The sequence below is a fragment of the Hippopotamus amphibius genome, chromosome 13 (genome assembly GCF_030028045.1).
Source record: "Hippopotamus amphibius kiboko isolate mHipAmp2 chromosome 13, mHipAmp2.hap2, whole genome shotgun sequence".
Classification (NCBI taxonomy): domain Eukaryota; kingdom Metazoa; phylum Chordata; class Mammalia; order Artiodactyla; family Hippopotamidae; genus Hippopotamus; species Hippopotamus amphibius.
The window spans coordinates 23,072,829-23,100,072 of NC_080198.1; the positions used below are offsets into that span (position 1 = coordinate 23,072,829).

The 27,244-nt window shown below is 48.8% G+C and overlaps 1 protein-coding gene across 2 annotated transcripts in view; it reads left to right on the forward strand.

The window, feature by feature from the left end:
- Positions 1–27,244, forward strand: part of LRIG1 (leucine rich repeats and immunoglobulin like domains 1) — a 117,555-nt gene that overhangs the window by 51,766 nt on the left and 38,545 nt on the right. Inside the window, exon 4 of one of the 2 annotated variants that reach the window (XM_057705087.1) lies at positions 25,916–26,053. The exons of the other annotated variant lie outside the window; for it this stretch is intronic. Within the exon in view, the coding sequence (XP_057561070.1) occupies positions 25,916–26,053 (138 nt within the window). The remainder of the gene's footprint in view (positions 1–25,915; positions 26,054–27,244) is intronic. 2 annotated transcript variants of the gene reach the window in all.

The window sequence follows — 27,244 nt, forward strand, 5'->3', positions numbered from 1 at the left end:
ATCTGAGTTAAAGGAGCTGGGACAGCTTTCTGGGGACAAGGTTATAGGCAGGTGGCTTAGGGAAAAGGGGGGACCAGGCATATAATCCACTCTGTCTCTGATGATGTTGTGACCTGGGACAAGGTGCTTTTGTTGAATGAAGGGGTTGAAATACATGGTAAAAGTGCGCTTGCAGCTTTTATATTCCTTCCGTGACTCGGAAGTTGAGAGTTGGGCCAATAATATGACAAAAGAAATGCTGACCCCGCTGTCCCATAACCACTGTTGCTGCCTTATGTCTTTTAGGAGAAGTAGCAGCTTTGTGGTTTTCAACTCAGACACCTGTAATTAGGGACTTTTGCCTCTGGATTTTGTTTGCCTGTAAAAGTAGGTTCTTCATCTCTTGCGTTTGGTTTCCTATCTCCCGAGTCTGTGTCAGTAACCCTGGTTTGTTGCTCACACGACAGTGCTCCGATCCCCCAGGCACCAGCACCCTGCCTTGCTGAGGTCACACTTAGGAGGGCTGCTTGGGAAATAGGTTTGTTTTGAGTCCAGCTTTACTATCAGGGCCTCAGAAAAGAGTTTTCTAGAATTTTGGGAACTGGAGTCCTTCAGGAAAATTTCAGTTGGTTAATACTTTCTGATTAAAGGAATCAAATTCAGTTAAAGTATTTGTCAAAGAGCAGGTTTTTATTTGCATCATGTTCTGCGGATAATGCCAAAGCCATTTGTCCTTAATAACCAAAAAGCATTAAACTTGAGGAAAGCTTTTAATAGGATTGGGTTGGAGTGAGGGAGCTAAATTTGATAAAGTAGTTCTCAGAGAAGAAAAAAGACTTTTGTTCAACAGGGAAAGAATCTGCCCGTAGATTTTCACGTTTGAGATTTTTTTTCTTTCTAATTTGAAGTCCAGGAAACTCAAGTTGCAATTCCCACAGCAACAGTAATTTCATGTGAAGGATAAGTGACATTTCTGGGGAAGAAAAATTTCCGCTTTTCCTGTGGTGTTATGCTCTTGTATCATTGAGGAGATGGGTTCCAGTGGAAATGATTGCTTTTTGTTTTTTTTTTTTCCTAGTCCTAGGAATAAAAAGCTCGCTGTAGCATCGACGTTGGTTGTGAAGCACAGCGGCTTTGCCTCCTGTGTTTACTGTAGGGAGTCTCCCACGTGGCCTTGGCTTTGCCCACGTAACTTCTTTTCCAGTTGGTGGTGCGCTTTGGACCCCGTCCCTCACCCACGCCCTCTCGCTCCGTCTCCCCCTACCTGTGGCCTCAGTCCGGTGGGAGATCTAGGCTGAGATTTCTCACACACAGTTACCTGCGACTTTGTAATTGTGCCTTTAAATCCTTCAGTCTGTTGCATTTGAAAACATATCTTTTACTTTGAATCTTTGGGGAAAAAAAAAACTTTTCTGAAAACTGTATTTTTTATTGAGAGAAACCTAACATAACATAAAACACTGCTTTAACGAATTTAAAGTGTACGGTTCAGCAGCTTTTAGTACCTCCTCAATGGTGTGCACCCCTTAACACTATCTAATTTCAGGACACTGGCATCACCCCCAAAACAGACCCCCCACCCCTGAAGCAATCAGCTCTCCTATTCCCTTCCTCCCAACTTCCTGACAACCAGTAATTTGAAAACTCAACTGTTTTTTTTTTCTTTTGAGAAAAGTATCTTTCTCTCTTGTTAGCAAATGTACCTGAAAGACTTAGATTGTGAAAATCTTAAATAAAACCATCAGAGGCGGATTGAACTACACGATTCTGTATCTGGCTGTGACCTCTTAGCTGAAGAAAAACTGATTAAATCAAAGGGATGGAGTATTCAATATCGCTTTATTGTAACTTCCGGAGAATAAAACCTGGAAGGAGTGAAACCTGCTGTCCTGTCTGTGACCCCACTTGGAGCCAGTTAAGTGGCAGGAGCGCTGGGTGGAGTTGAGGGAGCCTGAGTCCGGGAAGCATGGAGGGAGCTCTTCTGCGCTAGGTCTGCTGGGGAAGTAAAATCAATAGTCATATTTAACTCTCCGAGTGCCTAGCACACCCTCTAGAAAAAAGGGGCCAGATCAATCTTCTTTACAGGCTCATTAATGGGAACATCAATTCACATTAAAGTAATTAAAGTGTGAGCCTTAGTGGGAGGTGGTGAAGATCTGGGCTGCCGCTCACTGCTGGGGAGAGGAATCTGTTTCTCCGAGGACCCAGCCTGGAAGCCAGGGAGAAACGGGCCCCAAAACTCAACTTCAGAAAATTAGTCTGGGCTTCAGGACCCGAGCTGAGACTGTTAATTATCAGCTGAAATTACACTGCGTAGTTGTCGCCTGGTATTACTAAAACTGTGTGTGTGTGTGTGTGTGTGTGGTGTGGGTTAGAGGGGGGTGTGTGTGTGTGTGTGTGTGTGTGTTTGTGTGTGTGTGTGTGTGTGTCGCTCTATTCTCCCCCTAAGCCTCTTGCTTTTCTGTTCGCTCAGCTGCCTTTAAAACTTTCTCTGTGTTGCTTCACCTAGAAGGTCATTATTTGCAGACATTAACACAATTGATGTTAAAATCTTTTTACCACAATGTTTCTCCCCCTAAGTACAATATGATAGTTTGTCTTAAAAGGTTGAGTGGTAACCTTGGACGGTGGAGCTCTTTACATCCTGATACGAAAGCAGACCTGTGGGGACTGTGTGTGTGTGTACAAGGTGCGGTGGACATCGAAATTCTCCCCAAGGTAAATGATCATCCGTCCTTCCTGTGGGGGAATTTGCTGGACCATCCACAAATCATCAAGTTAAGAGAAAAGTTTAATAGAAAATGTGGAAATGGGCAGTTCTTTCCCTATTCTGCTTCTGAGTGGCATCCTCCAGTAAGAACCCAGACTAGTCTTGTTTGGTGAAAGAAGGCCAGTCAGCTTGGGTGTTGGTGTAAAAGTAAAGCCCATGTGGGTCATTGGCATCTTATACGCTGCAGGCCTTTGGACACACTCTCAGTATCGTGGAGTTGGTACTGATTGAAACACTTTAGAGAGAAGTTGTGAACAAAGTTGTGTTTGAAAGGCCCCAGGTCAAATGAGAATGTCCGTGTTCCCTGAGCAGCCTGTAGGCAGTTCAGATCCCAGATGCTAAAGGGAAGCCAGGGCCCTGGTCAGAAAACAGCACAACAGGAAAATACATGTAATGTAGGGGTTCGGGTCCTATTCTGTGTCTTCAGAGACGTGCTCACCTTCCGCCTTGTTTGCCCATTTCTTTGGGTGTGAATGGATTCTTTCCTCTGGATAAAACGTCACACCCATTCCCTTGGGAGATCGTGGCTTCTCCATCACCTGTGTGATTCTCAAACTGGACCCTTTACCAGAATCACCTGGAAGGCTCGCTGGGCCACAGGATGGCTTGGCCCCACCCCCAATATCTGATCCAGCAAGTCTGGGTGGGGTGCTACTAAAGAATTTGCTTTGCTCACAAGTTCCTACTGGACTGGGAACCCCCTTCCTTGAGAACCACTACCTGAGCTTCTGTAGTAATGTGTTGGGGGGCAGGGTGGAGCCCTTACTAACCAAGCTGCTTCGCTTTTGGAGGACAGTAAAGTATTTAGACAAATTCCCCACGTCACCGGTGTGGGCACAGGCATTTATTTGCAACAGTGGGGCTCCAAGCCCTGGTTAAGGTATTTATTTCTGAGCAAAGTGCTCAGCAGTCGACACTGAGCGAGCGTGGACAGCGCTGCTCTGCCTGCGGTCGCACGTGTGAGGCCCACGGCTGTTATCAGTTTGTCTCTGCTTAATTGACTGTTGATTGGCGATCACGCAGGTCTCCCCATCAGACCTTCACGAGTTCCTGGGAGGCAGGGAGTGCTCAGGGAACAGCCTGTCCCGACAGGAGACCTGTTCCCAACTTGATGTGTGGGTGCCAGCAGCTCTCCTTACAGCCCTGCCCCTCTGGGCAGGAGGGGCCCGGCTTTTAGCACCACTTACCTTTCTGCTGATTATCAGTCACCATTATCAGATAAAACTTTGCCCTTCGACTAAGACTTGAGTGGTGCGCTTTTGTTCCAGGTGGAAGTTTAAAGGAGCATCTGAAAAGTGAGCACGGCCATGCTCCTCTGCCCTGGTGGGGGAATCAGAACTTGGGGCCCACACCTGCCCCCTAACCTGAATTGTCTGTGGCTCCAATCCTCACCTCCTGTTTTCCCAGCCTTCTGCCACCGGGAGGCTGTCGTTTCGGTTGTCAGTGGGCACAAGCAAGGAAAGTGGAGGAAGCGGAGAGATGGGGGCCCAGGGCTCACCTGCAAGGTCGCATGGAGGTGTGCCGGTGACCCACGTGAAGCCCAGGAGGGACAAATGTGCCCCACGGACTGGAGTCCCTGCCCTCAAGGGACTCGCAGTCTAGCTGCAGAGAAAGATAAGTAAACAGACAGTTGTCATACAAGCAAGGGCTAAGGAATGTCTCGGGCTCCTCACCACCATCACTGATAGGGTGCAAGACTGGGAAGGTTCCCAGACAAAGTGACATTACGTGGACCTCCTTTCTGTCCCCCCGCAAGTGAGCGTCAGTTTCAGGCATCACATGGGGCAGTGTGGTGCTCCGCCAACATGCTGGCCCCTTGGAGGAGCGCTCATAGGACACGGCTGGTCCCTTTTCAAGGCCAGTTTGCTTCCCGCTCCCCATTTTTCCCTTTGTCAACAGGCAGGCTGCTCCAAAGGGCGAGCAAGCTTCTGTTGGAAAGCAGAGCAGGACCCGTAGTTCTCAGACCTGCAGCCTCATCAGACACTGGACACCACCAGTGAGCCTCAAAATAGAAAGTTAAACACCCAATTGACAAAGAAAGCAGCTCTGTGTCCCGGAAGCTTCCCAGGGCTTCTGTAGTGTGGACTGCCTCTTGCCCTGAGTCTCAGGGAGCCTTTCACTGGGAAAGGAGCCGCCGCCGAGGCCTCTGCAGCAAGTCTGCCAAATTACACACAGTCCTGACTTGTCATTTTCCTTCTCTCTTTTCTCATTTTTTTTTTTCTTTCTTTGAGAGTGGGGGTGGTGAGGCAGCCAGATGAGCGGTCCATCTGCAAATCATTTGCTGAGAAAGTGAAGCGAACGCCAGCTGTGGGGTCTGGGGAGCCGAGGAAGGGGCGAGCCTGTGGAATAGGAACTTGGCCACGGAGGTCACTGCCTTTTTTGGGAACTCAGTAACTTAGGGTCTGTCGTTGAGACTTGGCCTTTGTTGTGTTTTTGACTTTTTTCTTCCCCTTTTCTGTCTCATTTTTTCTGATGACGGTGTAAGCTTTAAATAGAGTTCAAGATCCAGTGGGAATGGGGATGCTAGTGCAGTGTGGATGGTCTTGAAGGGATGTGCCTCCTTCCAGCAGTGGGTGCTGAAAGCCCGGCAGGCCCGTGTGACCCGGCGTCGCTGTGGGGAAGGGAAGCAGAGCTGCTTTGTCCATTGCACAATCTCCCGTGTGAAAGGAGCTGGCCCCCGCCCATATCCACAGCCTCCTTCCAGCCGGGCCGTTTCCTCCCCCTCCTCCCTCGCACCCACTTCCTGCAGGTGGCTTCTGTAATCCACTTACCCGGGGGAGGCCTCACCAGCGTGTGCACCTAATCCGAAAATGGCTGGCTCGACTTTGACCCCCGTGGTGACCTTGCAAAGAAGGCTGGGCCGAGTGTGTCTGCTCACACCTGGGAGCCATTTTCAGCTTTTACAGCCCAAGTGGAAGAAATGTGTTTGCGTTTATGCCGGGCCTTCCTTTCATAAGGCCTGTCATTCTTGGGCGATACGGAGGGACTATTAGATTCCCCCTGCCAGTTCAGAGGCTAGGGTTTTGTAAAGATAGGTTAGTTTACCCCTTGAGTTGTCGAGTCATACGAAATTGCCAAATTCTGTAGTTCAAAAAAAAAAAAAGGTCAAAACATCAGCCGTCTTGTCATAGTTCAGCCTCTTGGGATGGAAAATTGGGACGGCCACTGTATGTGGTACACAGATGTCGGGCATTGCTCTGCGTACCTCCCCAGGCCTTATCTCATTGTATCACCTCTGCAGTCCGAGGAAGCACAGGGTCTGTTGTTAAGCACTTTTTACAGATGACGTGCCTGAAGGCACAGAGAGGGCAGGACACGTCTCTGAGGTCACACAGAAAGTGGTAGAGGTGAGTCTTGATCTCATTTCTCTGCACCTCTGGGGTTTGTGCTCACTGTACATGGGGAAATGTATGGTCTGGGAGCCTGGGAGAGTCTTGTCGTTTTTACATGCTGACATATCAGATTAGGAGGGGTGCACCTCAGGACTGCGGCCTGAAGGTCCAGTGTGGCTCTGGGGTGTGGGTGAGAGGCTGCGCCCCACGCAGGGGCGTCTCTTCAAGCTGTGTGCCTGCCTCTGAACGTTGGGCGGCCCTCACTATGATTTTCATTAACTGATGCAGAGTGACAGGAAGTCCTCCTGCCCTGAAGATTAGCCTGACCCTCCCCTCACCCCCTCATCACACCCACAGGTTGGTTATTCTGACGGATGCTTGTTGCCCGTCGTGTAAGGGCGCAGGAAGGAAGACTCGCCTTGCTGTCAGGTCTCTGTGGCGCCCAGGCCTGTTCAGTTGTGCCAGCAGCTGCTTAGCTAGTGGCCCTCTGCCCTCCAACATATTACTTCAAGGCAGATTCCTCCACAGTCCCTCACTTCCTGGATGCCCTTCAAACCCACGCAGCTGAGATAAAGGTGCCAATTTGTAGTTCTTTCTTCCCACCCCCTTCAGCCAGGAGATGGCAGGGTGGGATACAGCCAGGTGGTACTCCCAGGGTGTCCCCTCTGGGGGCCACTGGTCTCTGCTCAGCTGTATGGGTCTTTGGGGGCCAAGAAACACTTCATCAGTGGGGAGGACTGTGAGAGGCGGGCTGCTGTGAATCAGTTTGTAAAGACCAGGGCTCCTTCCCCGAGTAATGTAGAGAGAAGGTAGGTGCCAGTGGACGTCTTCACCTTACAGTACCTCCCGCATCAGAGGGCCTTATAGAGAGGGGGCGGTTCTGCACAGTGGTTAAGAGAAGGCTCCGGATCCGTTGCACCTGGTTGGGAGTCCCGCCTCCATCACCCTTGCTGGTTCTCTTGGGTCTCAGTTGGCTCACTCGTGCAATGATGTTTGCTGTGAGGATCCACTAAATACTGCATGCCTCAGTACAGGGTCTGCTATCTAGTGAAGATGCAGCAGCCTGGAGACACTGTGTTATCACTAACCCATCAAGGGCCCTCCGGGCGTGGGCAGAGCTGGCCCTGCTTTGGCTTCTGTGTTCCAGGGGGCATTGTTGGTATTCTCCACGCTGAACCAGGAGGCCTGCTGTTGGAGTTGGGGGCTGAGGCTCTTCACATCGCCTGAAAATGGACTCTGCTTGCAGATACCTGTTGTGGTGTGGCTCGCTTTCTTAGTGATAGAAAGATAATCTACATCCACACGCGCACGTGTGTGTGTGTGCGCATGAGTGTGTGACCTTACCTTTCTTGTGTATTAATGCCTGCTATGGGAACTGTTGTGGGCAGCAGGAGTTAATTTCCCTCTTTTCTCACCTTCTGTTCCTCTACCTAGGGTAGGTGAAGCAAACAGCAAAGCACTCTGCAAATATCTCAGCAGTGGCTCCCATCCTTGGCTGCACAGTAGAATGACCAGGGGAACTTGAACAAACCTAGATGCCCAGGCCACTTCCCCGGGCAGATTAAAGGAAAACCCTTTGGCTGGGGGGCTTTTCGGGGAGGGGCATTGATGTTTTGTGTATTTTGTTTTTTAAGCTCGCCAGGTCCTTTCAAGGTGCAGGCAAAAGTTTTAATGAACCACAGCTGGGTAACTGCCAGTGAAAGGATTTGTCCACTTTTCTTCCCTCTGATACCTGTCACTTAAAATACTCAGGCTCCCCTGCCTTCCTGACCTTCCACCTTCTTTTTTCTTTCTTTGGAGGAAAGAAAGTAGAGAAAAAATAAATACGAAGGCTGACCTTTAATTTAGCACTTCTGATTCTGGGGGCCTTGTTAGAGGTTTTAGTTACCTCTTTTACCACTGATTTAATGGGAAGATACTGCGGAGTTAGCCATTTAAAATGGCTAGGAGATGCTTTTGGCTTTGTGGTGTGTGGGACAGTGTGTTTGGCCTGGTGAGGCATGACTGCCTCATTTATTGAATATAGAACTTGACTGTGGATTTGCCGCCTAATCTGGGTTATTTTTTTCCCCTGAAAGGCAGACCACCCATCTCTCACTTGCATTCCGCCTGTAAATCAGAGAAGTCCCACTATAATGGTGGGGGAAGAAAAAAGCGATAGGCAAAACTTACATCAGACTCTTTAAAAAGCCTTTTTCTTTAAAATTCCAAAAATAAGACTTTGCTCTTCTTGGAAAAAAAAAAAAGAATATGTAAATATAAGCTATAGAAAGTGAAGGTTCCCTCTGATCCCACCCGAAAGCTGTATTGTAATATAGCAAAATTCTAGTGCTGACACTCAGTTTGGATAATTATCTGTTGGTATTTTGCAAGGGTTGTGTTTGGAATTGGCCCCTTCGACAAGTCACAAAGAGTAACTAGCATTTTGGAAATAAGGGGAAAAGGTTCCCTTGGCCTTTTTGGGAATGTGACGTTTTCTCCAGTCAAGTGTAATTCTTTTTTGTATGTGGGAAAACAGTGGTTATCAGCATGCAGAGTAAAGTTTTTCTGCCTCATAATTGTTATTTGATTTTGGAAGTCAGCATGAGGACCGGCCATTCCAGGGACTCCCCCTCCTCCTGGCCTTGCCGACAGCAGTGATAAACCCTTTCACCACCCGAGGCTCTTCACAGGCCAGGCCGGCCCCTGCCCACCTCCCGCATTCTCTAGTGTGTGTTAACAAGAGCCCTGATTTGGGGATGCTCCAGCAATTATGCGGTTCCATTAACCACACGCCTGTGCTTCTCACGCCTGTCTTCACTTTCCCCTGTTCCCTGAAAAAGAGCTCTAGCTCCTGGGAGGCTCAGTAAATTGTCCAGGGAAATGGACTCAGAAAACAAAGTGCTGCTATGCGTTGTGAGTACCATCAGACCTGTTTCCTGGTACTGTGCTTTCCCTGCCTCAGCGGCCCCATGGGTCACCTCGTGGAAGAGAAAGCACATTGATGAGGACCCTGCCTGCCTCTCATACGGGGCAGAGAATATTGGTCCAGTCTCTGTTCCCCTCCAGCTGAACATGGGGTATTAGAGTGACTTCTCTGCTGGCAGGAAAATCCCCCTCACTGTCCTCTTGTCAGCACATCACCCAACAAGGCGCTCCCTACCTCTTGAACTCAGAATGCAAGCCATTTTTAGCGAGGTGAGTGCTGGTGCCCAGGGAATGGGGAGGAAGCATCCCTCCCATGAACTTGGCCTCTCGCTCAGCTTCTAGCCCTGCCTCTGCCAGAGATACCCTATACAGGATCTTTCAAAGACCACGTTTCTGCTTTGGGTTTCTGTTCCCTCAGTTGTGAGGAAAGGTCCTGTTTCCATATCAGCCACACTTAGCTAGGGTCAAGGATTCACACGGCTACCTCCTCTCCTGTGGGCCTGGGGCAGCACCTGGGCTGTGTGTTCTCTGGGGCAAATGTCCATCTCTAGTTGAGAACTTCTCTTGTGGGTGACCCACTAGGTGTGGGACCCCAAGTTCCCGGTAGAGGCTCAGATGTTTGTGAGCTCTGTCTAGTGGGCCCACTGAGCACCTGTGTTGAGAAACTGCTTAAATGATGCGGGTTTAGCATCCTAGCTCTTCCTGGCCACCGCCAAACCTGAGACGTGCACCTCTTCTCTGCAGGGGTCCTCACGGCCTCAGCTCCAATGGCTTCCAGGCTTGGCCCTTCTCTTCCTATCCATCCTCCCTCCCATGTAACCCCCACAGAGCTCCACCCTCATTGCCAGCCACTCAACACCTACTACCCAGTGGGGTGCCTGTCTCATGGTGGCCTTGCAGTCAGTGTTTGGTGAAGAAATGAAGGATGGACCCTTTGTGGCTTCCCCATCACCTATGGGATAAAGTCTTGGTTCTTTCAGAGTTGGCCCCGGTTTCTTTTCTTCCCGGCTTCTCACCACTTCCTGCCTTGAACTTTACATAAAACTGCTCGTGATGGGAGCCCACGCAGACCGTGGCTCTGATCCCAGGCCTTGTTCACGTTGTCACCTCAGTCTGAAATGGCTGTCCCTCCCCCAGCCTCCTCCCCCGTAACACTGTGACCCTGTCAGTGTGCCCATCACTTCTGTGCTTTTCTGTGTCTCCAGGGTGTATTTTTTGGGAACTAGGGGATGTGGAAAGGGGGTCGACCATACTGCGGTGAAGTTGACCTTTTTCTTACAGTAGCTGCACCTAATAGGCACCCCATGTATGTTTGACTGAATAAATAACTGAAGGACTAAATGAATGGGTTAGTCCAAGAATGAGCGACTGTGACGCATAGGGCAGATAGTGGATAGTTTTAGACATTTATTGTCAGGGTGAAGGGACACATTTGGGACAAGTAATGTGTCATGATAGAAATGGTCTTTGGGGGCTTCTTAGAGGGCCTGTCTGTTTTCAGCCAAGAGAGAGGCTCTTTCCTTGATTTATTGGAAATCTGGGCAGGTGATTTGGAGGGAAAGTAGTCGTAAGAACTACCCTGTGGAAGGCAGGGTGGCTTAGGGGAGGTGTGCGGGCCTGTGGTTCCCATTGTCCAGGTTTCCATCCTTATCTTGTTGCTTTCTAGTGGCAGCTTTGCAAGCCTTGGTTTGCGTGGGTGTGTCAGGAGAAGGGCTCTCCTGGTCTCTGCTCACCTGTGAGAGGCCAACAGGTGGATTGGGGAAAAGGCTTTTTCCAGAGTGAAGCTGGAGAATCACTGCAGATCCCTCCATGCGTCCAGCCCATCCTGACTACTTCTGTATAGTCAGGAAGTTCAGAAAACCCAGAGCTGAAGGTAAGCAGCCTTCTTTGCTACAGGATATATAGAGCCCTTAGTCTCTGGAGATTCTCATGCTGTCATGGAGAATAACGTAGGAAGATCCTTATGTACCCTTTAACCCAGTTTCCCCCAATGACAACCTCTTGTAAAATTTCATGCAACAAGGATATTAACATCAGTACAGTCAGGGTAAAGAATGTTTCTATCCCCACAAGGATCCCTTGTATTGCCTTATTATACCCACACCCTTTTCCTTCCTGCTCCCACACCCTTGGCAATCGCTGATATGTTCCCCATATTTATAATTTTTCATTTAAGGAATGTTATATAGATAGCTTCATACAGCATCTCATCTTTGGGGATTGGCTTTTTTTCATTCATCATAATTCCTTGGAGATACATCTAGGTTGTTGTGTGTATCAATAGTTCATTCCTTTTTACTGCCGAGTAATATCCATGGTATGAAGGGACCACACTTTGTTTAACCATGCACCTCTTAAGGGACATCTGGTGTGTTTGCAGATTTGGGCTAATATGAATAAAGCTGCTGTGAGCATTTTTGTGCGAACATAAAATTTCGTTTCTCTGGGAGAAGTGCCCTAGGGGGTAATTGCTGCATTGTATGGTAGTTGTATGTTCAGATTTTTTAAGAAAGTGCCACACTTATCCAGAGTGGCTGTACTGTATTACGCTCCTGCCAGCAATGCATGAACAATCAGGTTCTCCACATCATGGCCAGCATTTGGTGTTGTCAGTATTTTTTATTTTAGCCATTCAGTAGGCGTGTATTGCTGTTTAATGGTGGTCTTAATTTGCATTTCCCTAATGGTTAATGATGTTGAACATTGTTCTTTTCATGTGCTTATTTGTTGTCTGTGTATTATTTTTGGAGTAATACCTGTTCATGTCTTTTGCCCACTTTCTAATTGGATTGTTTGGTATTTTTGCCCTTGAGTTTTGAGAGTTCTTTATATATTCTCGATACTAGTTCTTTGTTGGATATGTGCTTTGAAAATATTTTCTCCCAGTCCTTAGCTTGCCTTTTCGTCTTAACAGGATCTTTCCCAGAGCAAATGTTTTTAACTTCGGTGCAAGTCCAGTGTGTTAATCGTTCCGTTTATGGATTGTGCTCGTAGCGTCAAATCTAAAAACTTTGTCTGGCTTGCGATCCCCAACATAGATTTCTCCTGTGTTTTTTCTAAAAGTCTTTAGTTTACGTTTGACATTTAGGTTGACAGTGATACGTATTTTAAAACCCGAAGCAGAGGAGAAAATCGAAGCTTGTGGTTTCACAAAAGGAACAGAGCAAGTGTTGGCTCCTGTAGGAACCCAAAATAGGCAGGACGAGGGGATGCCATGGTTCTGGGGTGAGAACAGCGGTGCTGGAGTCGGTGCCGCTTTGATGTTGTAGCGGGTCTTATCATCTCAGGGTGGATAAGAAGGACTGCATTAGAGGGCTGACTCCTTAATCCCGCCCATGCACATCCTTAACCCTCCCAGAGTGCAGTCAGGTCGTATGCTGAAGGCTTGGGAAATTGCGTGGTAAGAGATATCCTAAATCATATGATCGGGAGATCAAAAGTCTTCCAGATGGTGCAGGAAGCAGGCCTGGTTTTATTTTTAAAGGCACGTCAGTGGTATCACTCCCCAGAGGCGGGGAGGATCTTGGCTTGGAGGCTGCAGCCAAGTGCTGAAACAGCTTCCTCCACGGCTGGAACTGCAGAGCTGCCGGGAAGCTGGCAGGGGAGCCCGGGAACATGCTGGCAGTGGCCAGCAGTGGGGTGGAACCTGAGGAGCACCCCAGCACCCACAGTCCCATCTCTGTCCTCATAGCCACAGGCCATCTCCAGGGACCAGCGCAGCTTGGAGCCAGAGGGTACCTGGGCTCGCATGCTGGTTAGCTGGGCGACCCCAGAGCAACATCTTGCCCTCTCTGAATCTGGTTGAGTGGGTGCCTTCTGTGGACTGATGTGGAGCAGGGGGTGAGCAAGTTTCTTCTGCTCCCTGAAAAGTGCACAGTTCTGTCTTGCCATACTTACTGCCTGAGGATAGAAGAGCCACTCTGAAGCTTCTATCTAGGGCCCGTACTCATCATCTGGAATATAAATAGAGAGGTCTGGCTGGGCCCTGCAGCAACTGTGCACTGACTCACTGCAGGTCGAGGCTCTGGGGGCCCACATGTGCATGTGGAAGGTCGTGGTAGGATATGTCCTTCCTGCATCTGCAGTCGGGTCCTGCCTCAAGTCACAGGACTGGGAGGGTGGCCCTGGTGAATGCTGAGAAGCGGCAGGAGACAAAGGGTACTGTCCAGGGGAGCCCTTTTCCCCTGGGGTGGTTCTGCCCACTTCTGTTGCACACACTGGCAGGAGTGTGTGATGAGGATTTGTGTCTGGGCTCCAGTCCCAGCTGTGCTGCTTCCTGCTGGTCAACCTTCCTACACCTCATCCCCCCGGTCTGTAAAATGGGGATGGTAACAGTATCTCCCTCTTGGGTGTCATGAGGATTAAACGAGCTGAACCAGAGCCTGGTTCCTGGGAAGCACGAACAACGAAACTCTAGATTTGTCAGCCCTTGTCCAGCTCCTGGATCTCCTGGGAAGGAAGTGTGTGCGTCCTCAGTGGCTAAGCGACAAGGGCCAGCTTCCTGGGAGGGTCCTCTGCACTGTGCAGCCAACTCTAAGCGTTGGACCCATTTCCCTCAGGGCTCATAGCCGGCCTGAGCATGCTGGGGTTTTGAGAGGAGGCTCTGGAACCAACGCCATCCCTGCCTGGGTGAAAGATGCCTGATAAACGAGGGGAGGAACTCTGAGTGGTGGCCCTGGGGCCCCACCCTGCCAGCACCCTTTGAAGAAGGGCCACTGCTCCTTAGGTGGGCCTCTCAGCTACACCCACCCCAGGGCCCTCTGCCTCGAGGCTGTCAGGCAGGCCAGGTGTTTGTACGCTTAAGGATTAGGTCCCACAGTTCAGGGTCTAAGGTCAAGTTAACTGCTTTGTAAAATATCTATTTGCTTGACTTATATAATTGATAAGCACATTAAAAGAATATGCAAAAGAGAGGGTGGAAATTCCGGCATCATCCTACTCTGTCCCAGAGCTCTGAGTTACAGGAGTTACAATTCTCCCTACCTTTTCCTGCTGGTGTCGTTTAGAGAGTGTAGGTAAGCTCCGCATCCCACCTTTTGCTTTAGCAGGTGGCATGGACAGTCTCCTGAGCGCCTGAGTGCTCTGGGCAGCTTGATGGCCAAGGCTGCAGTGGGAGCCTGGCCCCAAGGGGGATGTGGTTAGGTTTCCTTTGCAAATGTTGAGTGAGGCCTCTATGTTGTGGTTGTGTTTTTTTCAAGTCCTGGATGACGAGGTCAGTGAGAAGCAAAACCCACCAGGTCTGTGAGGAGCTGGTAACACAGCCTGTCAGTCTTAGATCCCTGGGTGACCCCCCTGCTCCCCCCACCCTGCCAGCTGCTGGCCAGCATTGATGGCCTCTGGGGAGGGGTGCTGGCTCTGTGCAACCCAGCAGCTCAATCACCCTCGTTGGTGGAGAACCATCAGTTAGAGGAAAAGTACCCACCACAGCTTCTTCACATCCTCCGGGAGGGGCTGTGTGGACACCCTTTGGTTGAGCCTGGCCTTAATGGGTGCTCTGACCACCTGGTTCCCAGTCGCTGCCATCTCTCCATCTTTCCCACCTTTCTTTGCTGGGAATGGTAGCTCAGCCCCTCAAATGTGGGAGAGTCTGTGCCTCTAGCTCGTGGTTGGGCTTGCTGCTGGCCCTCCATGCAGAGCTGAATAGGCACGGACCCACGGGCCCTGAACATTGTAATGGGGAGAAATGAGGCGAGTCCAGGTTAGCCGTGCAGCGCCCATGGGGCCGCTCCCCATGAGATGCAGAGGGTCCCACCTACATGGTGGGGTGTGCAGGGAGCAGGCTGCCAGGGTGAGGGGAGAAAAGGAGAAGGAGAAAAGGGCTGGACTGATTCCTTTAGGGAAAGGTAAAGCCGAGAGTGGCCATTTCGGCTGTCACCAGAAGAGAGGACCTCTCTGGGTTTTTCTGACCCCGGGTGCCCCTCTGTGGATGGGCGTGCAGGTGGAGTGGCTCACTGTTCCTGACTTTCTGTTTCCTGGCCCAGCACGGTGCTGCTCTGCCCTGCCCAGATCCAGGGCAGGTTACCTCCCCGTGGTCACGGAACTGGGTCCCTAGCCAGCCCTTAGAAGTCCCTGCCAGTGTGAAATGGCACAGCTCTTCTCCCTGGGGAGCTCAGTCCAGACGTGGCTCGAAGGGCTTCCTCAGGTCTGCGTGTCGGATCGGAACTCTCCTGGTTGAATTTCTCCTGGTTCTTTTCTGCTGTGGCTGAGGCGGGAGTGGGGAAGGGTGTGTGTGGCGAAGGAGACCCGGGTTAGGGCCAGTCTGTCCTCACTGCTGCTGGGGGTGGGCTGGGACATTGGCCAGTGCGTGGTGCATAGAGCCACCGCCTCCCCAGCCCCGGCTGATCAATGAATGTCTGTGTTCGGGGTCAGACCGAACTTGGGAGATGCGTGATCAACCTGAAAGTCCGTTGTATTTGACATTTCTTCTAAGGATATCTGTCAGCTTCCCTACCTAAAATAGTTGATTCTACATTATACCTCTTATTTTTCTCTTAAAAAAAATTTTTTTAATCAAATGGTTGATTTTGCTTCAGTGGTTTTTTTTTTCTGAATAACATTCCTTTATTTGGGAATGTGGTGGTGAGTATAGGAGACTGAACTGAAGTTGTAATTCACTTGTTTATTCAACAGATTTTTTTCTTTTCTAATTTTTACTTAATATTGGAGCATAGTTGACTAACAGTGTGGTGGTAGTTTCAGGTATACAGCAGAGTGATTCAGTTGTGCATATACACGTATCTGTTCTTTTTTAAATTCTTTTCCCATTTGGGTTATTACGTACTATTGAGCAGAGTTCCCTGTGCTGTTCAGTAGGTCCTTGTTGGTTATCTGTTTTAAATACAGTAGTGTGTACATGTCAATCCCAGACCGCCAATCTATCCCTTCCCCCCTGGTAACCATAAGTTCCTTCTCTAAGTCTGTGAGTCTTAAACGGATATTTGTTGAGTGTCTTCTACGTCCTGCGCATGGTTCTAGGTGCTAAGGATAAAGCAGTAAAGAAGACCGACTAAATCCCAGCCTGTGCGTAGCTTACATTCTAGTGATGTGATGATCCTGGGACTACTTAATACCTTAGGAGGTTTTGTTTTGTTCTGTTTATAAGTAATAGACTTTTAGAGCAGCTTTAGGTTTACAGAAAAATGGAGCGGAAAGTACAGAGACTTCCCTTATACTCTGCCCCCGCTCTCGCTTCCACTGTTGTTAACCTCTTGTATTAGTGTGGTGCTTTGTTACAAGTGATAGGCCAGTATTGATACATTATTATTAATTAAACCTATAGTTTTCATGAGGATTCACTCTGTTGTACATTCTGTGAGCTTCTGCAAATGTTTAGTGATGTTTATCTACCATTACAGTATCACACCGAATAGTTTCATTGCCCTAAAAAATCCTGGGTGCATCACCTTTCCCCTTTCTCCTCCCAACCCCCTGGCAACCACTGGTCATTCTGCTGTCCCCACAGTTTTGCCTTTTCCAGAATGTCATGTATTTGGAATCATACAGTAGGTTGCCTTTTCTGATTAGCTTCTTTCGCTCTGCAGTGTGCATTTCCTCAGGAGGTTTTGTTTTTGTCTTGTGCTCGTAGTTTGGATTGGATCCTGATGATTTTGATGATTTGCAGTCCTTTGTGGCTTGGGTCGCTCTCGACTTCACAGAACCATAGTGGCCAACTCTTGACTGTGCCTAAGTTTTTTCATTCCAGATCTTGGATTTCCGGCTCGATGTGTATAAGCCAGTGGGTGGGAGAACCAAACGGGATCTGGAGCATCAAGGCGCCTGGGGACCTCGGGTCCCCCTCACATGGAGTTCATCGAAACGGTCTGTTGAAGACCCCAAGGGGAAAGTGACCCTGAAGGAAGTGAACAGGTCGGGAGGTCGGTTGACACAGCCCAGTCCTGCCTTCAGAGGGGCTGACCCCGCCTGGAGGAGGCTGTTTATCCCGCCACTGGGCCACTCTTGTTTTTTATCCAATCTCCACCTGAATAAACAGATCCGGAACGTCATCTGCAGCCAGGCTGAGAATCGGGCCAAAATTCCCCAGGGAACTGGTGATTCACCAGCAGCGGGTGGGGGAGAGGGAGTGAGCAAGAGACAGAAGGAGACCTGCTTGTTCAGAGTCTCATTTCCTGTCCAGCAAATAACCCAGGCTGGGCCGTTCTTCCGAGGCACTGGTTTCTTAGAGCAGATTATCGATTTATGCAATAGAACAGATGGTTTTGGTTTTGATTTTTAAGAAGATGAATGCAAAGCAGCCATAGTGAGGGGGGTGATGCTTTCAACTGTCATTCTGAGAAAAGGAACTTTTCTTTACGTTGGCCTAGGAAAGCTCTTCTGGGTTCATATGTTGTTTTGAAAATCTCCTTATCTTTATTTTAAAGATGCCTATGGGCATTGCTTCCAATAACGGGCACATTCACAGTTCCCTTGCCAATTTGGGACTTAGAATTATTAATTCTCTTTCTTTCCCCTTTTTTGGTGCTTATATTTAGGCCCCCACTTACAATAAAATTACTCTCTTTGACACCTGGACAAGATTAGGTTGAGCTTTGTCATGCTCCTAATGCTTTTTGTGGGGGAGGGGTACAGGAAGAGGGACACACCAGGCAGGCGGGGGGGGGGGGGGGGCACGATGGCATCAGAGAATGTGGTTGAATGAGGCAGCATGAAACATGGCATTTGGATCAAATGACTTTTCAGATTCATTTCAACCCTGAAGGATCTGGTTAAAAGGAATCTACTGGAGTCTGTGGAGGCGTACACATGCTCCACGACTGTGTAGCGAAGCCACCCTAGACATTGATGCCTGCCAGAAATGCAGGCAACTATGCACCAAAAGATACGTGCAAAATGGATGTCCCTGTGCGTGGCAGTGATTTTTGCAATAATAATGTTCCCAAACCAGAAATAACTCAGTGTCCATCAGCAGTAGAAAGAAAAATAAATTGCCATATAGTCCCTCAAGAGAAATACTACACAGTAAGAAAAAAGAATTAAGTCCTGCTCGTGCCACAACAGGGATGAGTCTCATATGCGGAGTGAGAGTAGCCAGACACAGAAGAATATGTATGGAACGACTCCAGGCAGATAAGGCACGGCAGTGGGCAAAATTAATCGTGGGTGGTAGAAATTAAGGTTCCTGTGGGGAAGAAGACACGACAAGGGGAGTGACAGGAGGGAGCCTGCTGGGATGTTGAAAACGTTCTGTGTCCGTCATGTGGTTACACGGGCACAGGCATTTTCTAAAAATGCATCGAGTGCTACGTTTATCATGTATGCCCTTCTCAGTATGCCTGTGATATTTCAGTAAAACAATTTGCAGACAAACAGAACGACTCTCCCCCTGCCCCAGCCATATGGTTGGATAGTGCTGTATTTTGCAACAAAGGAGAAATCATTATCTTCTTGTGTTTCTTGAAATGATTAATGAATTTTAGTGCTTGCGATAATACAGTTTGAACCCCGTTAAGTAGACATCAGGGCTACTCTGCCCTGCATTGGGTTTTGTACTGAATCATTCATACTGTGTGCACACCTTCATCCTGATCATTTTGGTCAGACCTTAGAGTGCCTGCTGCGTGGGTTAGGTGCTGCGGTGCAAAGCCATGGGAAGAATTCCAGGGCAGCACCAGTGACGGGCCAGGTGCAAAGTGCTGTGGGTGTTCAGAGGCTGCAGGGTGTAGAGTTTGATGAACCAAGTCTGCCGGGGTCACTGTGGGGAATGGGGTGGGGAGGGACAAGAGTGGTGCCAGGTGTGTTACATATTTCCCCGCATTTCCAGGCTAGATTGTGTGAAACTATTTCTTAGCCAGAGATTCAGATGAGGCAAGAGCTGTAATGTGAGTTTTGCTGAGTATTAAAGTTTGATGTTGAGGTAACATCATGGAAGACTTTCTGTTTCTAATAAGAGTCGACACTGCAGGAGTTGACCACGTGGAATTGTGTGAGTCACTGGACTTGTCTGGGAGAGCCGAGGGCATGCCTGCTTAGATGTTAGGACTGGTGTGTTGGCCAGCTTCGGTGTGTTTCTTTCTGTCTCATTGGAAGAAGTAAGAAGAGTGAGGATACACAGTGTGAATCTCTGTTCTCTGTAAGATCACCCTGTTTGCCAGCCTGCCTCCATGGAGGAACCTGGATCCTCTTCTGAGGAGCATAATGATGATGTAAACTTAGCTTCCATTTCACTTCCTGAAGGGGAAGAGAAGACATCATTGGGAAAGATGGTGATTAGTGTTGTCTGACTTGGGCACTGGAGGGAGCCTGGGAGGATTCTCTCTGCTGCAGGGAGGCACTTAGCCCCATTTTGAGGTGGTTAAAGCAAATCCAAAAAGAGTGATTTACACACAGTTGGAAAGCTGCATCAGAGCTAGAATTAAAATCTGTGTCCCTGCCTGCCAGAAACCCAAGCTAGTTGCTCTATAGTATAGACCAGGGGTCAGTGAAACTACAGGCAAAGGGCCAAATCTGGCTCACAGCTTGTTTTTGTAAATAAATTTTATTGGAACAGAGCCACACTCATTGCTTTACATATTGTCTATGGCTACTTTTACACCCCAGTATCAGAGTTGAGTTGTCATGACAGACGCTGAATGACCCACAAAGCCTAAAATATTTAAAATCTGGCCAATTATAGAATACTCTGCTGACTCCTGGTATAGACAGTAGGTGCATAATTTCAGCAACCAGCTGTAAACCTTTTGACCCACCTTGACACTGCTTCCTTTGATCTCTTCGCCCTTTCTTCCTGGCTGTTATCTGTGACATGAGATCTTTTCCACTAACGGGACTACCCCGGTTTACAGAACCATAGTGGAACAATCACTTATGCTAAAAAGTTTTAAATGTTGGTTTCAAATGCCTCCATCTGTTTTACTGTCTAATTTAACATTGGCTCTGAGAACGTAGCCAAGTGGAGAGAGCTTATCTTGCCCTCTCCGCCTTTGAAGCCTGATTTTATTTGTGAAGCCTTTAACAGGTGTTGGTTTAATAGACTTCTGCTGTATTAAGTTTTCCGCACCCCAGAGGGCAGCCCGAGGGGTAAGCCAACCCGGGATGGAGGCGCAGGCTGCGTGATCTGGCCACCACCCCTCCCCCCAGTCCCTGTCACCCACCGCAGAGCTGTTCTAATTCTGTTTGGTGGCAGAGAAAGGGCTGGACTGCTCCCTGGATGAGGCCACTTAGAAGTACTCCTGTAACACTGTCCTCTCCCCTTCCCTCTCCTCACTGTTTTTTTTTGTAAACCTAAGGGCATCCCTTTGCAGCTTGTCTGCACTGTTCTCTTCTTTCCATCCAGAAAAAGTAAGAAAGAAGCGGAGCTTCATCTGCCTTATTTGCTGAGCTTGGCCCTCCACAGCCCGCTGCAGACTTGTCGCTCACGCAGGACTCTGGGAGGCTGGTACAAAAGCGGGCCTGGCTGAGCCCGATGACGCAGACCAGTCTGAGCTGACCCGGGAAGAGCCAGCCAGCATTCACATCTAGCCAAGCTCTGCTGAAGGCTTAGGGATTGAATCTGGGGTAGTGCACTTAAAATTCCGCCTGGAGAGCGTCTCAGATGGGCTGGCAAGTTCTGTTCCCCTGGGCTTGTACGCTGGCTTCTCTCGTGTCCCAGCTGTGTGACCATGGGCAAAGTCCAGCAGAGCTCTGAGCCCTGATGTCTTCAGCTGTAAAGTAGAGATGATAATAGTACCTTCCTTGTGAGATTGCTGTGTCATTTCACAGAGCCTTCACCCAGGGCCTGCTACCTAGAAGTGTTCAGTAATTGGTCAGCTATTGTATAAAAGAACTTGGACAAGGATTCAGAGGTTATCAAGATGACTGTGGGCCTTCTTGAAAACTGGACAGTCAGTTATATTAAAGGAGTGACACAACCACGTGTGTTGCACGTGGCATTAAAAACATGGAGAGTTTAGTAAAGTGGGACAGCTCTTGAGGAGCGGGGAGGCTTCTGCTGAATACTGGCTGCTTGTTCTAAGCAACCTCGCCGGACAGCTGTCTGGAGGGGATGTCCCTGGTGGAGTAGGGTTTGGCGAACTGGGTCAGGGGCACGGGCCTGAGTGCCACTTGCTACGGGAGTGAGTAGGGGAATGCAGTTTAGCTGTTCGGGGACCTATCAGATCTCTAGCCCCCCTGGGTCCCACAGAAGCTTCAGTCTGGGATTTAATTTGAAGAACAGCTCCCCAGATAGCCCAGGCTCTCAGTGGCGGGGTTTTTGACACTCTCCAGAGTAGGCTTGTCTCATGCATGAAGCTAAGAGTGAGAGCTCTGAGTCAGCCCTTTGCTCCCAAGAGAGGAGCGAGGCCTGCCTGTTTGCATTGAAGTGTGGCAGAGGAATAGGAACCATTCATTCCTTCTTTTTCCAGAGCACCTCCTACAAACTAGATACTGAGCCTGGCTCTTAGGATAGAGACATGGCTAGTGAAAACAGGAACTCATTTTATTGACTACCTGCTTCATGTCAGGTCATGTCAGCCCACGGGGCAGAGGAATGAACTTCACACCCTGCTTTATAGCGGTTCACACCTGTAAGTGGTGTAATGGGGATTTGAACTCAGGCAGGGCGATGCTCTTGGTGTTTTCTTCCTCGATGCTGTGCCCTGTTCCAACCCACAGAGAACTCCTGGCCTTGGGTAGAATTGCCAGGGTCCACAGAGACATCTAACAAGGTGTGATTCTTACTATGTGAGAGAAGGGAGACAGAGCTGTGTGGTCAGCTTTCCTGAATATGAGGAATTCAGCAAGAGTTTGATCAGGGCACTGGGTTAGAGTCTCGAGCAGAGAGACCAGACCTGGGGGAGGAGATGACACATGCATTCTTTGAGCCCTAAGGAACTCTGAAGTTACCGTGGGCTAGGTCATTTGCCTCTGAGCAGTGCTGCTACAGGGCAGCTGGCAAACTCTTTCCTTCACGTTTCCTCATTAAACTCATCCGCTTGCATGGTTTTCTTCTGCTTAAATGCTGGTGAGTCCCAAGTCTGTGTATAGGCTCAGACTTTCTGAATTAACCTGTATTCATTCTTTGTGATTCCTTAAACATTTATTTATTGAGGACCAACTGTGTGCCTCACACTATTCCAGTGGGTGGAGACCCAGTAGTGGTCAAAACAGATAAACATCTCTGCCTTCATGGAGCCACTTCCTAGTGGGAGAGAAGATGTTAAGGTAGAAATAAGCAAAATACTGGGTGTATTAGATGATCATTAGAGATATTGAGAGACATAAAGCAGGCAAGAGAGTGGAGTGTGTGTGTGTGTGTGTGTGAGAGCGAGAGAGAGAGAATTGGGAAGAAGGGGAAGGAGGCCTGTAGTTGTAGAGAATGTGGCCAGGGAAGCCTCATGGAGAAGGCAATATGAAAAAAGATGGAAAGGAAGTAAGGGCATGGGACCTCTGGATCTCTGGAGGAGCATTCATTCCAAGCAGTGGGAAAGGCAAGTGCAAGGGTCCTGAGGCAAGAGTCTGCCTGCCGTGTCTGAGGGCCCTGTGTGGGGCAGAGTGCAAGGCAGAAGAGCAGGACGTAAGGCACCAAGGCAGGTGTGTGGCAGATCACATGGGCCTTGGAGGCCATTGTAAGGGCTTAGTCCTGAGTGAGTGAGACAGGAGAGCCATCGTTCAAATTTTAGGCAAACAAGCTCTGTGAACTGACTGATTTTTGGTTTGTTTTGTTTTTAAATTGTAGTAAAATACACATTACATGAAATTTACCATCTTAATCATTTTTAAGTGTACAGTTCGGTAGGGTTAAGTACACTCCTGTTGTTTGATCAATCTCCAGAGCTTTCTCCATCTTGGAAGATGAAAACTCCAAAGTTATTAAACAACTCCCCATTCCCCCTCCCTCCAGTCCCTGGCAGCCACCACTCCACTTTCTGTCTCAACAAATTTGACTACTCTAGGTACCTCATGGAAGTGGAGTCATACGATATTTGTCTTTCATGACTAGCTTTTTTTTTCACTTAAACACAGTGTTATCAAGATTCATCCATGTTGTAGCATGTGTCAGAACTTCCTTTTTAGGGCTGAATAATAGTCCATTTTATGTGTAAACCCATCATGTTTGTCTGCCTGTCAGTCCATCCATCCATCCATCCCTCTGGTTGCTTCACCTTTTGGCTCCTGTGAATAATGGTGCTGTGAATGTGGGTATCCAAATATCTCTTTGAGATCTGCTTTCAATTCTTTTGGATGAACACCTAGAAATAGAATTGCTGGGTCACATGCTGGTATTTCTGTGCTTAATTTTTCAAGGAACCACCCCACCATTTTCTTCAGCAGCTACACAAGGAATTCCAGTTTCTCCACAGCCCCTCCCACACTTCCTATTCCTGTTTTTTGTTTGTCTGGTTGGTTTGGTTTGTTTGTCTTTGTTTTTTTTTTTTTTAAATAGCAGCCATGCAGTGGGTGTGAGTTGCTATCTCATTGCATTTCCCTGATGATTCGTGATGTTGAGCATCTTTTCATGTGCTCATTCACCATTTGTTTATCTTCTTCGTAGAAATGTCTATTCAAGTGCTTTGCACATTTTTTAATTGAGTTGCTTGGGTTTCTTGTGTTGTCATTGAGTTGTAGTTCCTATATATTCTAGATATTCAGTCCTTATCAGATAGGTGATTTGCAGATGTTTTCCCCTATTTTATGAGATGTGTTGACAGGATTTCTCTGGCTGCTGGCTTGAGAATAGGCCATAAGGGGGCAAAGATGGAAGGTATACCAGTAACCTGGTTTTCTTAACATTTCCAAACTAGAAAATTTAGAATCACCATTCTCTACACCCCCCAGTTGTCATCTCTAGATCCTGTGGGCCCTTCTCTTCCTCTTCTCTCATATCGGTCTCTTTGTTGCCGCCACCTCTCACCTGGTCCCCTGGGACATAGATGGCCCACCCCTCAGTGGCCTGCGAGACCTTGCCTGATGCCGTCCCTCTGCCCTGCCCTTCTCCTCCCAGCATCCACATCCCATGCTCTGGAGCTGGCTCTGGCCGCCTCTTCCAGGCAGAGTCCACCCCTGCTCCCCACTCCCTCCTGGCAGGTCTCATCCACCCTCATTCCCACGCTCTGTTGTTTCTCATCTCCATGGCTGCCTCTTCTGCTCAACAGGGAACTCTTTCCAGCGTGTGAAAGAGACCCATCTTCATCACAGCATCCTTCCTCCAGCCTGGGCCTGGCACAGAGCGGGGGCCCAGAACGTGTTTTATTCAATGAATAAATACACAGATGAGAAAGAAGGAAGGTATAAAATGAAAGAGACAGAGGAGAGGACATGGTGGAGGGGGGCAGTGGGAGAAGTGGGGGGAGCTTGCAGCTGTCCTGTGGCCCCTTGGACTGTGTACGGTCCCTCTTTGTGTGACTTGGGGCTGACGGCACCCCCTCCCTTCTTTTCTCAGACCTTCTCTTCCTGGCTCGCTGGTTCTCCTTTCAGAGTTCCTGGATGAGGCTCAGCTCTGTTCCCTTTATTTCTTGTTCTTTTTTCCCATACTTTACATAATAAAGGTTTTCTTTTCTATTCTTTTTACCCTTTCTTTTTCTTTGGGAGTCAGAAAACCTAAGAGACCATCTTTATTAAGAACTTAATAAAGAACTCAAAGAAAGTAGTTTTTTTTTGGGGGGGGGGGGTTTGGCGAGGAGGGAAAAGTGACCTTTCATTCTGGGGAGATTTCGCTGCGTGTAAAGGGAGCTGTACCCTTGTAAATGGATTTTTGGGTTCAGGGCCTGGGAGAGAGGAGAAGAAAACAAAGGCGTCGGCAAGAAGCCCCAGAGCTTCTGGGAAAGAGGGCCTTGTTTATGCCTGTTGGAACCGATTGGGTCAAGTGTTTGTTTAAAAAAGATGCCACTTGGTTAGCGACGCCTGGCTCTCTTGTGTCGTGGTCGAGAATGCTTTGATTGGCTGGAGATCTCTATGCTGTTTACTCAGAAACGGGCCCGAGTGAGAGCCTGGAACCCAGAGTCCCCGCACTGCCACTGGGCAGATTCTGAGGCATCTGAATGTTGGGATCGGGGCTGCAGTGGTTTGAGTCTGCTAGGCAGAGCCAAACCCACAAGGGGGCCGCCTGCTCCCTTTAGCATTTGTTGAATTTCTCCTGATTAATAAATACTGTTTGGTGGGTTAGACTGTGGAATTTTTTAGAAAGAGGATTGAAGGACAAATAAGTCTTGGAGGGAGATGAACACTGAACACTTATGTGAACATCGGTGAGACACATCAGTGTGATTCAGGTGGGATCATCTATATCCCTGGAGTAAGGCGTGTGGCCCCATCTTCCAGATGAGGAAACTGAGGAGCAGAGGTATCAAGAATGTGGAGTCGGAGGTGCAGGGGGTTCGAGTCCAGTTAGACCCAGCACTGAGTTCCTGTTTCCCTTATTAGGTTGGTCTTGCCATTTTCTTTTCCTCCCTTGTGCCTGTCACCATGCCTGGTACGTGGCAGGTGTCGATAAAATGTGAGGTGTGTAATGATGCGTTAAGTTGGATTAAACTGAACTCTGGGCTCTGGCGCCTGCATTCTTGTAAGTGATGGGGTTGGACTAGGTTCTGAAGATTCTAGGTGCAAGCCGCATCAGAAGCTGGCTGGTTGCACTGGGCACATCCTTTGTGGGAAACTATACCAGTGAGGTCTGTGTGCTGGTCATGCCAGGCTGCTCTCCACACATCCGAAATAACACCCCCGTGTTCCTGTCCTTGGGGAGAGTAGCCTGGCTTAAAACTTAAGCAGACAGACTTGTCCCAGACAGAGAATTTGACATTCTGTCTAGCTCCCGGCCTGCAGGTAATAACTTGATGGAAAGAAGAATGGGAGATTTCATTTAAGAGTAGCACAGCATTTGTAATTTTCTAAAATTGCAAAGCAGCTAGGGGAAAAAAAAAAGTCTGGAAGACGTGTTGAGGAAAATAGTTTCTTTGCAAAATGACATTCTGGACTCACCTCCCTTTGTGTGTTCTAGGCAACACAATAGGATTCGCAGTGTGGAGGGGAGTCAGCTGAAGGCTTACCTTTCCTTGGAAGTGCTGGATCTCAGCTCCAACAACATCACGGAGATCCGGAGTGCCTGCTTCCCGCACGGGTTGCCCATAAGGGAGCTGTAAGTGCCTCGGGTCTGCCAGCCCCTGGACGCAGGTGGATGTTCCCTCCTCCCCTCTGCCCTGGCCTGGCTGAGTCAGTGGGAGGGACACACACCTCCCCTCTCCCTCATCAGCAGAGCAGGGAGCGGGGCACCCGGGTCTGTGGTCCTCTGTTAGCCCATTTACAGAGCATCTCCAAGTCCAGCAGCATTATTCTGACTGTGCAGATAGGTAAGGAAGCTTGAGGCGGGGAGATCTTAAGTAGCCTGACAGATTGACCAACTGAGAGCAGGATCTACCCCTGAAATACATGGCTCTTTGACCACAAAGCCTGTTTTCTTTCTCCTTCACTGGGCTGCCTCCCAGGAAAGCTTAGAGCAAAGATTCAGGGGCAGCTAGATGAGTGACAAAAGAGGGAAACCTCTCTGTAGAGGCTCAGCCAGCCAGTGCTCACCCATCCTCTGAGTTCTCTGGGCCTTCTCCATCTCTTTGTTGGTCTGTTTCTCTTCTGCCCATCCTGCTGCCCCATCTCACACCCCACTGATGGCAGACAGAAGAAAAACAGTCAAAGCCTATGTAACCCACAGCTTATTGGTAGGAAAATGCTGCTTTGGGGAAGAAACGAAAACTCAGGCTAAAGAGGCATGTTCAGGTGACATGTGAGTCCTCATCCCCTGCATTATCACTGAGTTCTTTGGGGGATTGTTTGTGAGGCTGGTTTAGGGGTTGTTGTGACCCATCTGTTCAGAGGCCAAGGCCAGGCACAGATTTTTTGAGACCCTCGAGGAGCGTAGCAGTTTCTTAGGCTGCATCAGGGTGCCAGAGTTGGAAACAGGAGGCTTTGGCCCATTCTTCAGCCAGTGTAGCAGTGCTCAGCCCCCAGCGAGGGCTTCAGAAAGGTATCCGGCTGCCACCTGGCACTGCCTTGCTTGGGACAAAGAAACCACCCACTGCTGAACTAAATTGCAGTGACCTTCTCTCTCTCTGCGTGAAAGCAAGGGGACTTTCTATTTTGGCAGTTGTTGGCTGGTATATCTTCATCACACAGACTGTTCTTTAATCAGGAGTGTTAAGAACAAACAGTCCAGCTCCCTTTGCAAAGAATCCTCATGTGCCCTGTCCTGGGCCACTGCCTGATGAAGATGAAGAATGCTTTCTTGCCTTGCCTGCTCTGATGTAAAACGTTCTCTCTGGTCTTTTTCTTTTTTGCT